At 38.7% G+C, this 14,941-nt stretch overlaps 1 protein-coding gene across 4 annotated transcripts in view; it reads right to left on the reverse strand.

The window, feature by feature from the left end:
- Positions 1 to 14,907, reverse strand: part of PECR (peroxisomal trans-2-enoyl-CoA reductase) — a 44,086-nt gene extending 29,179 nt beyond the window's left edge. The window contains exons 1-4 of one of the 4 annotated variants that reach the window (XM_025278221.3): positions 14,725 to 14,862; positions 12,676 to 12,817; positions 4,631 to 4,764; positions 2,481 to 2,646 (exon numbers count right to left, since the gene is read on the reverse strand). In XM_025278221.3, the coding sequence (XP_025134006.3) occupies positions 2,481 to 2,646; positions 4,631 to 4,764; positions 12,676 to 12,730 (355 nt within the window). In that variant the 5' untranslated portion in view covers positions 12,731 to 12,817; positions 14,725 to 14,862. Of the gene's footprint in view, positions 1 to 2,480; positions 2,647 to 4,630; positions 4,765 to 12,675; positions 12,818 to 14,724 lie in introns of all 4 variants that reach the window. The other 3 variants (XM_025278222.3, XM_006076463.4, XM_006076464.4) reach the window with 3 other exon arrangements.
- Between the last annotated feature and the right edge of the window lie 34 nt (positions 14,908 to 14,941).

Below are 14,941 nucleotides of genomic sequence, written 5' to 3' on the forward strand. Positions count from 1 at the left end.
AATCTAAATGAAAGGTATACAGACAGGGATCAGAGATACGGTAAGTTCAGTTCCAGACCATCACAATAATGCAATATTGCAATCAAGTGAATCACACAAATTTTTTTTCTTTCCCAGTGCATATAAAAGTTATGTTTACACTATACTATAGTCTATTAAATGTACAACAGCATTATGTCTAAAAAAAAAAGTACAACCTTAATTTAAAAAATATTTTATCACTAAAAAATGCTAACCATCACCTGAGCCTTCAGCAAGTCATAATCTTTTTGCAACAGTATCATCAAAAATCACTGATCATAAATCATCATAACAAATATAATAATGAAAAAGTTTGAAATATTGTGCTAATTACCAAAATATGACACAGAGACCCAAAGTAAGCAAAAGCTGTTAGAAAAACATTGCTGACAGATTTGCTTGATGGGCAATAAAACAAAACATAATAAAACAAGGTATGCCTTAGGAGAGTTCACTGCATTATTTAACTTTTTCATATATTCAAAATTTTTCCAAACACAAATGGAGAGAAAAAAATTTCTACATTAGTAAAATGAATAATTAAAGGTTATAGAAAAGTCTAAATTCACCAGAAATTTAAACGTGGATCTTTACACAATTCTTTAACAGCCGCATATGGTGTCAAAGAGCACAAGCTGAAGAAGCTGAAACTTCAGGGCAGTCATGACTTAAATTATTTTAATTATATAAACAATACACATTCAATTTAGAAAAATTAGAAAAAGCAGAGAAGCAAAAAGAAAAAGATGAAAATAATATGTAATTTTACCTCCCAGAGATGTCAATGTTTTATTAGAAACTCTTTCAGAATTATCTCTATTTATATATAGCCATATAATAAATATATACTGTTTTTTGCAGAAATGTGATCACTCTGGATAGTGTTTTAAACCTTTTTTTTCACTCAGTGATATCTAGGAATATCTTTTCATACTGAGAAGTAGACTTTTGTACCTATATTTTTAGTGGCTGCATAGTACTTTATCCTATAGATGTATAAAACTTCACTCAACTAATATTTTACTTTAAAATATTTAAATGGTTTTCAGTTTTTCACTATTATTATTCTGGTATAGAAAAATATATGTCCCATATTCCTTGCTGTCAAAACCAAAAGCTAAGTCCCATTGTTTAAAGTAAAAACAAAATAAAAACTATAGGCCTTGGATTCTTTAATTCAATTCTGGCTAATAAAAATCATAACTGAATCTAGACTCTGCAAAGTTCTAATTAATGGAACTGATGGTTTGTAAGAGATTGCTGACTTGAGTGCTGGAAGATGTCAAAGCACTGAACTATGAAGGCTGAGTCAGAGACTAAAACCTGTCTCCTAGCACTCATTCTTCTCTTCTTACAAGAAATTGAATTTGTACTTAGGCACACAGCTAAAGATTCTATTTCCCAGTATCACTTATAGGTAGGCATAATCGTTTAACTGAGTTTGAGTTGATGATGAATGTCAGTAAATGTAATGGTGCTACTTCCAGACAATGCTGTTAAAAAGAATGAATTTTACACTTCTCTGAATTCCTGCTGTCTAGAATGCAGTTATGATGGCAGGAACTGAAGCAGCCATTTTGGACTAGGGAATGGACATGTTAAAGACTGTAAACAAGAAGAAAGATCCTTATTCCCTAATGATTATGAAACTACCATACTATCCCTGGACTATACACCTTGAATTTTTATGTGAGGGAGAAATCAAATATCTTATTCAAGCGCCTATATTTTTCTGGATCTCTACACTTCAGTAGTCAATCCTGGTGTCACAATTAATACAGATTACCAGTTAGATAAAGCCTGAAAATGTCTTCAAGACCTTTGACTTAGAAATGCTAAAAATATAAAGCCTAATCCATGTTGGGGTGAAGACCCTGTGGGTCAGAATTATACTCATTTCACATTTTGCAGCATAGAAATGTCCTGAATAGCTTGTAAGGAAACTCTTCAGTTACCCAATTTCAGGGTTGAGCATTACCACCTATGAAAGATAACCTTTAATCCAAAAACTATGCATGTGTGCTAGTTACTTATTAGTCAGAAAAAATGTGGACTCTGGTATTCTCCTTGAAGGTTTCATGGAATTAATAGGTCCTTACAATAGGTTTAACAGATTTATTTCTTAAAAACAAAATAAGTATGGAGTTTTCCTTAATTTAATGAAGCACTCTGTAGCTATATCTTTGTACAAATTCTTAATCATTTTTACGTAACTTTCTAGAAATAAAATCAACAGATCAAGCAAATTCATATTTTTAAAATACTGCCAAATTACTCTCCAGAAATGTAGCAATTTACATGGCTATATTGTATATAAGTTAAATTAGGGCAATAAGTGTTGATGACAATAAGTGTTGTGAGGGACTCAGTGTTCTGAGCCCCTCACAATTTCTCTTTCAGGTGCCCTATGATCTTAACATAAATACACTTTGACTTTTTGGATTATTGATCACACTTGCCTGCTTTGCACATGTAGAAGGTGCCCGTCAGGTTGGTTTCAATCACAGCATTCCACCCCTTTGAACTGATTTTTTCAGCAGGAGAGAAGAACTGGCCTCCTCCGTTGTTTACTAAGAAATTGATCTTACCATAAATATCTAAGGTGGAATTGACCAAATTATTTACCTAAAGAAAAACAGTAAAAGTGAACTAGTTACAGACAAACACTATATGACAGCATTTATATGCAGAATCTAAAAAGTACAACAAACTAGTGAATATAACAAAAAAAAAGAAGCAGATTCATAGAGACAGAGCATAAACCAGTGGTTACCAGTGTCAAGAGGGAAGCAGAGAGCAACAATGGAGGGGTAGGAGATTAAGAGCTACAGCCTGTTAGGTATAAAATAAGTTAAATGAATATATTATACAACATGGGGAATATAGCAAATATTTTATGGTAACTATAAATGGAGTATCACCTTTAAAAATTATGAATCACTATATTATACACCTGTAACTTATGTAATATTGTACATGAATTATACTCCAGCAAACAAATAAAATTTTAAGAGTGAACTGGTTAATAACTAACTTGCTACTTGGACTTTATCATGTGCTTTAGAAGAGTAGCAGAGCTTACAATATCTCACAGTGAATAGTAACTCTGAGAACCATAATAAATGAAGATGTAGTCACAATGAATAAACCTGAAAACCCTGTGTCACCCATAGATCAATATGCTAAATACCCATATGCTTCAATATGCTTCATATCAATATGCTTCAATACCCATAGATCATAATGCTAAATTTAGAATTTTGATGACAAGATTTGTCCAAGGATTTGGATCACTCATCCAATAATCTGTAAACTGTAAATACATATAATATCCTGGGTGTTCACTGGAAGGACTCATGTTGAAGCTGAAACTCCAATACTTTGGCCACCTGATGCGAAGAGCTGACTCATTTGAAAAGACCCTGATGCTGGGAAAGATTGAGGGCAGGAGGAGAAGGGGGCAACAGATGATGAGATGGTTGGATGGCATCACCAACTCAATGGACATGGGTTTGGGTGGACTCCAGGAGATGGTGATGGACAGGGAGGCCTGGTGTGCTGCGGTTCACAGGGTCACAGAGTCAGACACAACTAAACGACTGAACTGAACTGAACTGAATCTGTAAACAACCAACTCAGAATATTGGAGAGTGATGAAACAGACATTACAAAATGAGTTAAAGGGCAGAAGGCATGAAAGGTAGCCTCCAGACTAAACTGTTCTTGCTTAGCTTCCCTCCACGTCTTCCCTTCCTGTCTTTCTCCTGAGGCTACTTGCTGAGCGCCAAAGAATGGATGCTTTTGAACTGTGGTGTTGGAGAAGACTCTTGAGAGTCCCTTGGACTACAAGGAGATCCAGTCAGTCCATCCTAAAGGAGATCAGTCCTGGGTGTTCACTGGAGGGACTGATGCTGAAGCTGAAACTCTAATACTTTGGCCACCCGATGCGGAAAGCTGACTCATTTGAAAAGACCCTGATGTTGGGAAAGATTGAGGGTGGGAGGAGAAGGGCACAACAGAGGATGAGATGGTTGGATGGCATCACCAACACAGTGGACATAGGTTTGGGTGGACTCTGGGAGTTGGTGATGGACAGGGAGGCCTGGTGTGCTGCAGTTCATGGGGGTCGCAAAGAGTCGGACACAACTGAGCGAGTGAACTCAAAACTCAGCAACATGGATGAACCTTGAAAATACCATACTGTGTGAAATAAGAAAAACAAATACTATATGACCTCACTTATATGTGGAATCTAAAATATGACACAAATCAACATGTCTACAAGACAAAAACAGACTTACAGATACACAGAACAGATTTGTGGTTGCCAAGGAGGAAGGAAGAATTGGGAGTGTGGGATTAGCAGATACAAGGTATTATATAAAGGATGGATAAACAACAAGGTCCTACTATATAGCGTATGAAACTATATTCAATATCCTGTGATGAACCATAATGGAGAAGAATATGAAAAAGGACACACAAACACACACACACACACACACACACACACACATAACTGAGTCACTTTGCTATACAGCAAAAATTAAACATGACATTGTAAATCAACTGTATTTCAATTAAAAAAAAAAAGAGAGATTAGCTTTACCTCCTCTTCATTACGGATGTTACATTTTATGGGAGTAACTTGAGCCTGGACCGTAGGAGGCAGACTGGCATTCAGTTCATCTGCAGCAGATTTTAACCTATCAAACTTACGGGATGCAATGACCACATTACATCCTGAGGAGACAACAGTCAAAGAACAAGTAAATATTGATATATTTTCATTAATTGTCTACATTCCAAAAGCAAAAATGTTTAGAAAATATGAATAGAAATATGAATGAGAACGTCTGTTATGGTAATAGGAACTGAATTGATCCTAATTCAAACAGAACAACTAGAGTAACTAAAACACTGAACAAATTATGCAACAAGGATTTCCAGGCACTGGGTATCAGGGAGCACAGGACAGTGACAGTGAACACAGGAAACAAAATGTGAGCCCTATTATTATTCCAGACTGCTGCCTAGAGAGAGTCTTCAGACTGCAGCGTAGGGAGGAAGAATCCATTCAGAGCCCAGCCTTGACTAGATGGACATTTGTTGGCAAAGTAACGTCTCTGCTTTTGAATATGCTATCTAGATTGGCCATAACTTTCCTTCCAAGGAGTAAGTGTCTTTTAATTTCAAGGAAGCCAAAGAAAAACGGCAGGAACAGATTGCCAAGAGAGGGAGGCTGTCCTCTCTGGGAGCTTCTACTTCTGAGTCCAGTCAAAAATGAGATGTTCTAAGAGTAACAAATAAATAAGATCAGACATCAAAAAAAAAACAAAAAAAACAAACAAACAAAAAAACAGCCTCCAACAAAGTAAAATTCAAACGTCTGGTATCCACTGAAAATCCACAAGGTACATAAAGAAGTAAGGAAATACAACCCAGAATGAGAAGAGAAGTTAATTAATAAAAAGAGACCCAGGAATAACACTGACAACATAATTAAATAAACCAGAGATACAGTGGAAAATATTAAAAGCAGCCAGAGAAAAAGAACACAAAACACACAAAGAAGACGGAAGACTTATTTTCAGAAACAACGCAAGTCAAGACAAGTACTTGAAAGTACTGGGGTGGGAGAGGAGATGGGAGTTTTGGAACCTAGAACTCTTACCCCGTGAAAACAGATTTCAATTCCAGTTTCAGGGAAGAATGAATGGTGCTGTTATCCACTAAAATGAAGCCTGAATTGTTTGATGTTATCAGTTGGGGTTTGAAAAACATACTGCTTGCCATTGTGTTTTCTCCTCCCATAAATACATTAATGTTCCCACTTTCGTTAAATTATATATATCTATTAAATAATTAAATAATATAAATATTAAAAAAAATAATGGCAAAATAAAGAGTCGTTCACACATATAATATCCAGAAGAATTCTTGAAAACAGAACTTCACTACAAAAAGATTAAAGGAAGTTCTTTAAGCAGAAAGGCAATGATACAAGATGAAAATCTAAATCTACAGAAAAGGAGAGAGAGAACCAGAAATGGTCACTATGTGAGTAAATAAATATGAAGGCTTTTCTTATTTCTATTGAAAGGTGATTGTTGAAAGTAAAAATGGTATCAATGTATTGTAGGTCTTACCACACATGTAGAAGCAGAATGTATGAGGACAGTGTTTAATTGTTACATGAATGTCTCCTGCACTGGGAGGCGGGGTTTTCACCTATAGCATGACCTGGGAAGCCCACTGTATCCCTTACACTAATAGAGCCCTTAAGCCTGTACTGGATAATAATTAACAGTCTCCTCCCACTCACTTTCGTCTCCTGGAGGACTGGGACCCTGTCATTGTTATAACTGTTATACTACAAACAGGCCACATATTCAATATTAACATATGGAACAGATGACATTTGGAAAGGTTAAAAAGTAAAATGGCTCTGCATTTTGGCCGGAACTAGTTGTACAGGCAGAGAAGGCAATGGCACCCGACTCCAATACTCCTGCTTGGAAAATCCCATGGATGGAGGAGCCTGGTACGCTGCAGTCCATGGGATCGCTAAGAGGCGGACACGACTGAGTGACTTCCCTTTCACTTTTCACTTTAATGCAATGGAGAAGGAAATGGCAACCCACTCCAGTGTTCTTGTCTGGAGAATCCCAGGGACGGGGGAGCCTGGTGAGCTGCCGTCTATGGGGTCGCACAGAGTCGGACATGACTGAAGCGACTTAGCAGTAGCAGCAGTTGTATACGAGGAGGTAGTTTCTGCACATTAAAATAAGGCATTTAAAAAAAAACTATCTTTCAAGCTGAGGTTATCATTTAGTGAATTCCATATGCAGATAATTTTTAATAATTTTGATAGGTAATCTGAGACCTTTACAAAGCAAATATTAAATTCACCATGAATTCCTTCTAAGACAAGACTAACTTTAAAAGAGAATACAATTTATCAAAATTGATGTGCAATTTTCAACAAAGCATATATTATATTGTTAGGAGAACTGTTATTCCTTTCTACTTCTATTTCCAGAAGGCAACTTCTGCTCTCAAGAGGGGAAAGAACTGAAACACACATTTTCAGCCCAGGTCTAACAAAGTTTCCCTGAGTTAGGAGGAAGAACTAATCTGATTCAGTTCAGTTCAGTCGCTCAGTCGTGTCCCACTCTGCTACCCCATTAATTGTAGCACGCCAGGCCTCCCTGTCCATCACCAACTCCCGGAGTTCACTCAGACTCACGTCCATCGAGTCAGTGATGCCATCCAGCCATCTCATCTTCTGTCGTCCCCTTCTCCTCCTGCCCCCAATCCCTCCCAGCATCAGAGTCTTTTCCAATGAGACAACTCTTCGCATGAGGTGGCCAAAGTATTAGAGTTTCAGCTTTAGAATCAATCCTTCCAAAGAACACCCAGGGCTGATCTCCTTTAGAATGGACTGGTTGGATCTCCTTGCAGTCCAAGGGACTCTCAAGAGTCTTCTCCAACACCACAGTTCAAAAGCATCAATTCTTCGGCACTCAGCTGTCTTCACAGTCCAACTCCCACATCCATACATGACCACTGGAAAAACCATAGCCTTGACTAGATGGACATTTGTTGGCAAAGTAACGTCTCTGCTTTTGAATATGCTATCTAGATTGGCCATAACTTTCCTTCCAAGGAGTAAGTGTCTTTTAATTTCATGGCTTCAGTCACCATCTGCAGTGATTTTGGAGCCCCAAAAAATAAAGTCTGACGCTGTTTCCACTGGTTCCCCATCGATTTCCCATGAAGTGATGGGACCAAATGCCATGATCTTCGTTTTCTGAATGTTGAGTTTTAAGCCACCTTTTTCACTCTCCTCTTTCACTTTCATCCAGAGGCTTTTTAGCTCCTCTTCACTTTCTGCCATAAGGGTGGTGTCACCTGCATATCTGAGGTTACTGATATTTCTCCCGGCAATCTTGATTCCAGCTTGTGCTTCTACCATTCCTCATGATGTACTCTGCATATAAGTTAAATAAGCAAGGTGACAATATACAGCCTTGACATATTCCTTTTCCTATTTGGAACCAGTCTGTTGTTCCATGTCCAGTTCTAACTGTTGCTTCCTGACCTGCATATAGGTTTCTCAAGAGGCAGATCAGGTTGTCTGGTATTCCCATCTCTTGAAGAATTTTCCACAGTTTATTGTGATCTACACAGTCAAAGTGGAGAAGGCAATGGCACCCCACTCCAGTACTCTTGCCTGGAAAATCCCATGGACGGAGGAGCCTGGTAGGCTGCAGTCCTTAGGGTCGCTAAGAGTCGGACACGACTGAGCAACTTCACTTTCACTTTTCACTTTCATGCACTGAAGAAGGAAATGGCAACCCACTCCAGTATTCTTGCCTAGAGAATCCCAGGGACAGAGGAGCCTGGTGGGCTGCCATCTATGGGGTCACACAGAGTCGGATACGACTGAAGTGACTTAGCAGAAGCAGCAAGCACACAGTCAAAGGCTTTGGCATAGTCAATAAAGCAGAAATAGATGTTTTTCTGGAACCCTCTTGCTTTTTCCATGATCCAGCAGATGTTGGCAATTTGATCTCTGGTTCCTCTGCCTTTTCTAAAACCAGCTTGAACATCTGCAAGTTCACAGTTCACGTATTGCTGAAGCCTGGCTTGGAGAATTTTGAGCATTACTAGTGTGTGAGATTAGTGCAATTGTGCAGTAGTTTGAGCATTCTTTGGCATTGCCTTTCTTTGGGATTGGAATGAAAACTGACCTTTTCCAGTCCTGTGGCCACTGCTGAGTTTTCCAAATTTGCTGACATATTGAGTGCAGCACTTTCACAGCATCATCTTCCAGGATTTGGAATAGCTCAACTGGAATTCCATCACCTGCACTAGCTTTGCTCATAGTGATGCTTTCTAAGGCCCACTTGACTTCACATTCCAGGATGTCTGGCTGTAGGTCAGTGATCACACCATCGTGATTATCTGGGTCATGAAGATCTTTTTTGTACAGTTCTTCCGTGTATTCTTGCCACCTCTTCTTAATATCTTCTGCTTCTGTTAGGTCCATACCATTTCTGTCCTTTATCGAGCCCATCTTTGCATGAAATGTTCCCTTGGTATCTCTAATTTTCTTGAAGAGATCTCTAGTCTTTCCCATTCTGTTGTTTTCCTCTATTTCTTTGCATTGATCGCTGAGGAAGGCTTTCTTATCTCTTCTTGCTATTCTTTGGAACTCTGCATTCAGATGCTTATATCTTTCCTTTTCTCCTTTGCTTTTTGCTTCTCTTCTATTCACAGGTATTTGTAAGGCCTCCCCAGACAGCCATTTTGCTTTTTTGCATTTCTTTTTCATGGGGATGGTCTTGATACCTGTCTACTGTACAATGTCACGAACCTGTATTCACAGTTCATCAGGCACTCTATCTATCAGATCTAGTCCCTTAAATCTATTTCTGACTTCCACTGTATAATCATAAGGGATTTGATTTAGGTCTTATCTGAATGGTCTAGTGGTTTTCTCCACTGTCTTCAACTTAAGTCTGAATTTGGCAATAAGGAGTTCATGATCTGAGCCACAGTCAGCTCCTGGTCTTGTTTTTGCTGACTGTATAAAGCTTCTCCATCTTTGGCTGCAAAGAATAGAATCAATCTGATTTCAGTGTTGACCATCTGGTGATGTCCATGTGTAGAGTCTTCTCTTGTGTTGTTGGAAGAGGGTGTTTGCTATGACCAGTGTGTTCTCTTGGCAAAACTCTATTAGCCTTTGCCCTACTTCATTCCGTATTCCAAGGCCAAATTTACCTGTTACTCCAGGTGTTTCTTGACTTCCTACTTTTGCATTCCAGTCCCCTATAATGAAAAGGATATCTCTTTTGGGTGTTAGTTCTAAAAGGTCTTGTAGGTCTTCAAAGAACCGTTCAAGTTCAGCTTCTTCAGCATTACTGGTTGGGGCGTAAACTTGGATTACTGTGATATTTTATGGTTTGCCTTGGTTTCTCTTACCTTGGACGTGGGAATCTGATTAGTAAAATGAAAAGGAGAAACAAGTTCCCCTGGATCAGCCATGGCCTCTGTCCTATGCCGTTCTTTCTTCAATCTTTCTGCCTTCAAGACAGGCATTATCTATTCTAGTTTCCAGAGGAGAGCACAGGCTGAACAAGGTAAGGAAAGTGGATATATATAACTCTTCCTAAATCCACATTAAAAAAAAAAAAATCCTCAGGAATTCTAGGTGATTAATGCCTATTTTGACCAAGGTCTCAAAATATGAGACATAGGGAACCGTAACTAGGATTAGTCACAGGAATTATCTAATTAGAAGATTCCCAAATTATCACTAATTACTATCTGAATGCTGAACACCTCTGGTAAGTTATCTAATCTTAGAACAGCTATCCTGGGACACAACTTTAAAAGGTATTTATTTTAACTGGTATATAAACTTGAACCAGGGTATAAAGGTATTACAAGGCAGAATGTTGCAATGGTGGGTAAAACTAGAAATCTACAATTCCATTAAAGGAACAGTTAAATACATTATTACATATGCATACAACAACAATACTACAGTCTTGGTTTTATAAATAAAAAAATACAGACACGTGTGTATATTTGTGCATGTGGGTGACTTATAGAAAATCACCAGGAAGGGAGTTTAGGAGATGGGCAGAATGGGAAAGCTCATTTTAGTTTTTTTTTATATACTTCAATACTGCCTGGTTATTGCAATGTTCTTATTTTATAAAATTATTAGACATTATCCTTCTCGTCACCCTTATGCTAAATGATTTGGATGAACATTTTTGTTTATATGAATTGCAAGACAAACTCAGACTGATAAATTTACTTAGAACAAGGTACCGAAGTAACCAGCAAATAATGAGTTATTTCCACATATGAGGCAATTGTAGCCAAATATATTGATTTTTGCCTGGGTTGATACTGATTTCTTTCAATCTTCAACTCAGAGTGCTCCATTTCAGCACCTTCTAGGTCCCAGGTGTTGGTAAGAACCCAGTCACCAGAGCAACAAAAAGTGCTGTCTTGCCTCACAATTTCCACTTGGAATTCCTACTTTCATTTTATCCACTGTCACAGAAGGTGAAAGTGCAAGTCGCTCAGTCGTGTCTGACTCCTTGCGACCCCATGGACTATTCAGTCCATGGATCTCCAGGCCAGAATACTGGAGTGGGTAGTCTTTCACTTCTCCAGGGGGGATCTTCCCAACTCAGGGATCAAACCCAGGTTGCAGGCAGATTCTTTACCAGCTGAGCCACTGTCACAGAAAGGGAATGACTAACTTGAGGACAGAGACAAGGATTTGGCTTGAATTCAATGTGAATGGTCTTAGGTTCAATATTCCTTGATGGAATCAGGGCTCCTTTTGTCTAATAGCATCTGTTAGACATAGATGAAATAGATGAAAGAGAGTTCCAATTCTGTGCACTACATCTTACTCTTGTGAGCTAGGGCTTTCACCATCCTCACGTTAAAGGAATAGTCAAAATCATTTGGATGTGAAAGACAACACAATAATCACCACTTGCCTCAAAATCCAACTTGTATTTCACGCCAAAAAATAGTAGCCTTCTCACTGGAAAGAGAATTGGCTATTGTTTAATTTGCCCGATTTGGGTTTCTGTAACAATTTTCAGAAATAGCCATTAATTCTGGTAAAAAAAAAATTAAGCTGAGCAAGTCAGAGTAAAAAGTATTTGCATATTCTTTCATTGAAGGAAATGTATTTCCAATACAACACTACTGTTTTTTACAAGTACATTGGAAGGCTGTGCCAGGATCTGATGAATCTGCTGTGAAGCCTAGTACCTGACCTTCACAGAAAATGACAACCAAGACTACTTTTCTTATGGATTTTCCTGAACAGGGATACAGTTTGGTGTTGGGAGTAACGTAGAGAGTAATGGCCATGAAGTTGCACCAGGGTCAGATTCAGTTCAGTTCAGTCACTCAGTCATGTCCAGCTCTTTGCGACCCCATGGACGGCAGCACACCAGGCCTCCCTGTCCATCACCAAATCCTGGAGTTTACTCAAACTCATGTCCATTGAGTCGGTGATGCCATCCAACCATCTCATCCTCTGTCATCCCCTTCTCCTCCTGCCTTCAATCTTCCCAGCATCAGGGTTTTTTCAAATGAGTCAGCTCTTCACATCAGGTGGCCAAAGTATTGGAGTTTCAGCTTCAGCATCAGTCCTTCCAATGAATATTCAGGACTGATTTCCTTCAGGATTGACTGGTTGGATCTCCTTACAATCCAAGGTGTTGTAGCCACACGTTCCGGGAAACAAACTCACTTAGAAGGATGATGCAGATAGTGGAGTGTAGTTTATTACACCAGAGGGCCCAACACAGAGTCTCCTCTTAGCCAAGGACCCCAACCAGTTTTTGTGAAAACCTTACATACCCTAAGTGTACATGCCCAAACCCACCTCCCAGATTCCCTGAAACTAGTCTGAACAAAGGAAGAAAAAGATATAATCAAAGTTAACCCGTGATTCATATGCCTTAAGCCTAGGTAGTTAATAGTGGACAATTATCAATAGGCTTGTGGTCATACCCCAATAAGCATAATAGAATTTATGATTCTATCTGGTTACACAGATAATTAGGGTATTCTTTTAGGCAATGAAGAGTTTTAGGCTCATACCCTGGTGTTCTTCCATCCAGGAGGCTTGGTTTTCCAGTTGGCATGTCGTTTCCATAGGTACTGGGCATATAGCTCAAAGTCCACAGTCCAGCCCAAGACGGAGTCCTGCTTTCAAGATGGAGCCTGTTCTGTCTGTTTCCTCCTACAAAGGGACTCTCAAGAGTCTTCTCCAACACCACAGTTCAAAAGCATCAATTCTTCGGCACTCAGCTTTCTTTATAGTCCAACTCTCACATCCATACATGACTACTGGAAAAACCATAGCCCTGACCAGATAGACTTTTAAGAAATGGTAATTTCCCCTTTTTTTTCTTATTAAGATGTATTTTTTCATTTTTTTAAGCTCATATTATGTGCCGAGCATTAGCAACATATGGGAAGCAAAGACAATTTACGTGTTCATTAAAAAGATCTGAAAAATGAATACAATTTAACCACTCATCACTCAAATCATTTCCAGAAAAGGCAGTTGCTGATAAACAATGTTGTAAACTTCTTTCCAGTCTTTCCTGCATATACATCTTTCATTAACAATTAAATTGGAATGCTATATTTTGTTTAGAATCCTACTTTTTAAATTATATGGTATGCATTTGACAACATACATTCTTCAATAGCAAGGTATTTAAATAGCAGCATATTTCATTGTTACTGATTTATTCATTCCCCTTATCACATCTCACTACTGAACATTACACTCTTCTACACATATATGTGCTTGTCCCTGATTATTTCCAAAGAATGAATTCCTGATAGAGGAATTACTAGGTCACACAGCACGAACACTGTTCACATGTTTGGATTTTTTTCCCTAAGCTGACCTCTAGAAAGCTTGCAATATTTTACATTCTTGCCTGTCCTCTCTGTCATCAACATTTTCATTTTCCCTAATGTTTTAAAATTTTGTTAGAAAAACAATGAACCTTTTTATTGCTATATTTTGCATTTCATTGCCCCAAAATTGACTGTTTCTTCTTGCACTCACTGCCTTTTTTTAGTTCTTTCTTTAAAATGCTTGGCCCACTATCATAAGCCTATTTTCCTATCAGTGTGTCCCTTACTTATGAGATCTCTTTATACAGTAAATTTGTTGCATATTGCAAATGTTTTTCTTCATGTACCTTTAAATTTTATTCATGTATATTTTTTAATTCAATGAGGATTTACATTTTCATATTTATTTATTTTCTCTTTTGTGGTTTCTTTCCTCCTTTTGTACTCACAAAGTCCTCCCTTCACCCAAGTCAAGTTAAGCTCAGCACATAATATGAACTTAAAAAAAAAGTATGCTTAAAAAAAAATGAAAAAATACATCTTAATAAGAAAAAAAAGGGGGATTAGCATTTCGTAATCTGACTCTGGTGAAACTTCATGGTCATTACTACCTACCTAACTCCGAAGTCAAGGTAAATATTAAGAGATTCAAGATTATATGATAGGAGCCTCTCCACAAGTTAAATAAAAACTTTTCCAGTAGTCTTTCCATATTTCGTAATCATTCATCAGGCAATAAACAGAATGAAAAAACAGGGGTTTTTTTGGCCACAGTTGCATGGCTTGCGGAAGTGGGATATTAGTTCCCACTGCAGTGAAAGCGCTGAGTCGTAACTACTGGACCGCCAGGAAATTCCCTAGAATTAATTCAAAATACATAACCAATTCCATATGAATAATTAATTGACCATAGCGATTCCATAATTACATATTAATAATGATAATGGTTTCATAATTAATTCCATAGCAAGCTTCCACACGTTTCCTTAATCCCCACATCGGGCACTGTATTTTTGGCTCGAAAATTACCCTTTAGTTTACAAATAATCCATCCAATGCTTGTCCATAACTTTTTAGAAAGAACTCTCCTCTCCCCACTCGCGCTCGCGGTTCTAATTTCACCCACAGCTACACTTCCTTTCCTTTGCAACGCAACGCTTTCCTAAACCCGCGTACCATCCGCTGGCTCCCCGCCCCCCCACCCCGCTCCCGGTTAAACCAGCCTCTGAGGACCCCTTCCTCAGGATACCCTAGCCCAGGGACCTGTTCACGCACCCAGATGCAGGAGCTCGTTCACGATGGCCTTCCCGATGCCCGTGCCCCCACCGGTGACGACGGCCACCTGGTGCTGCAGCAAGCCTGCTGCTAAGCAGCTTTTGCCCTTAACCCAAGAATTCATGGCCATAACATGTTTGAGCAATGGAGGGCAGGGCAAGCTAAGCCACCAAGGTCACGCCCACGTGACCTCCCGGGCCCCGCCCCGACCACGCTC

This window comes from Bubalus bubalis, chromosome 2 (assembly GCF_019923935.1).
Source record: "Bubalus bubalis isolate 160015118507 breed Murrah chromosome 2, NDDB_SH_1, whole genome shotgun sequence".
NCBI classification, from domain to species: Eukaryota; Metazoa; Chordata; class Mammalia; order Artiodactyla; family Bovidae; genus Bubalus; species Bubalus bubalis.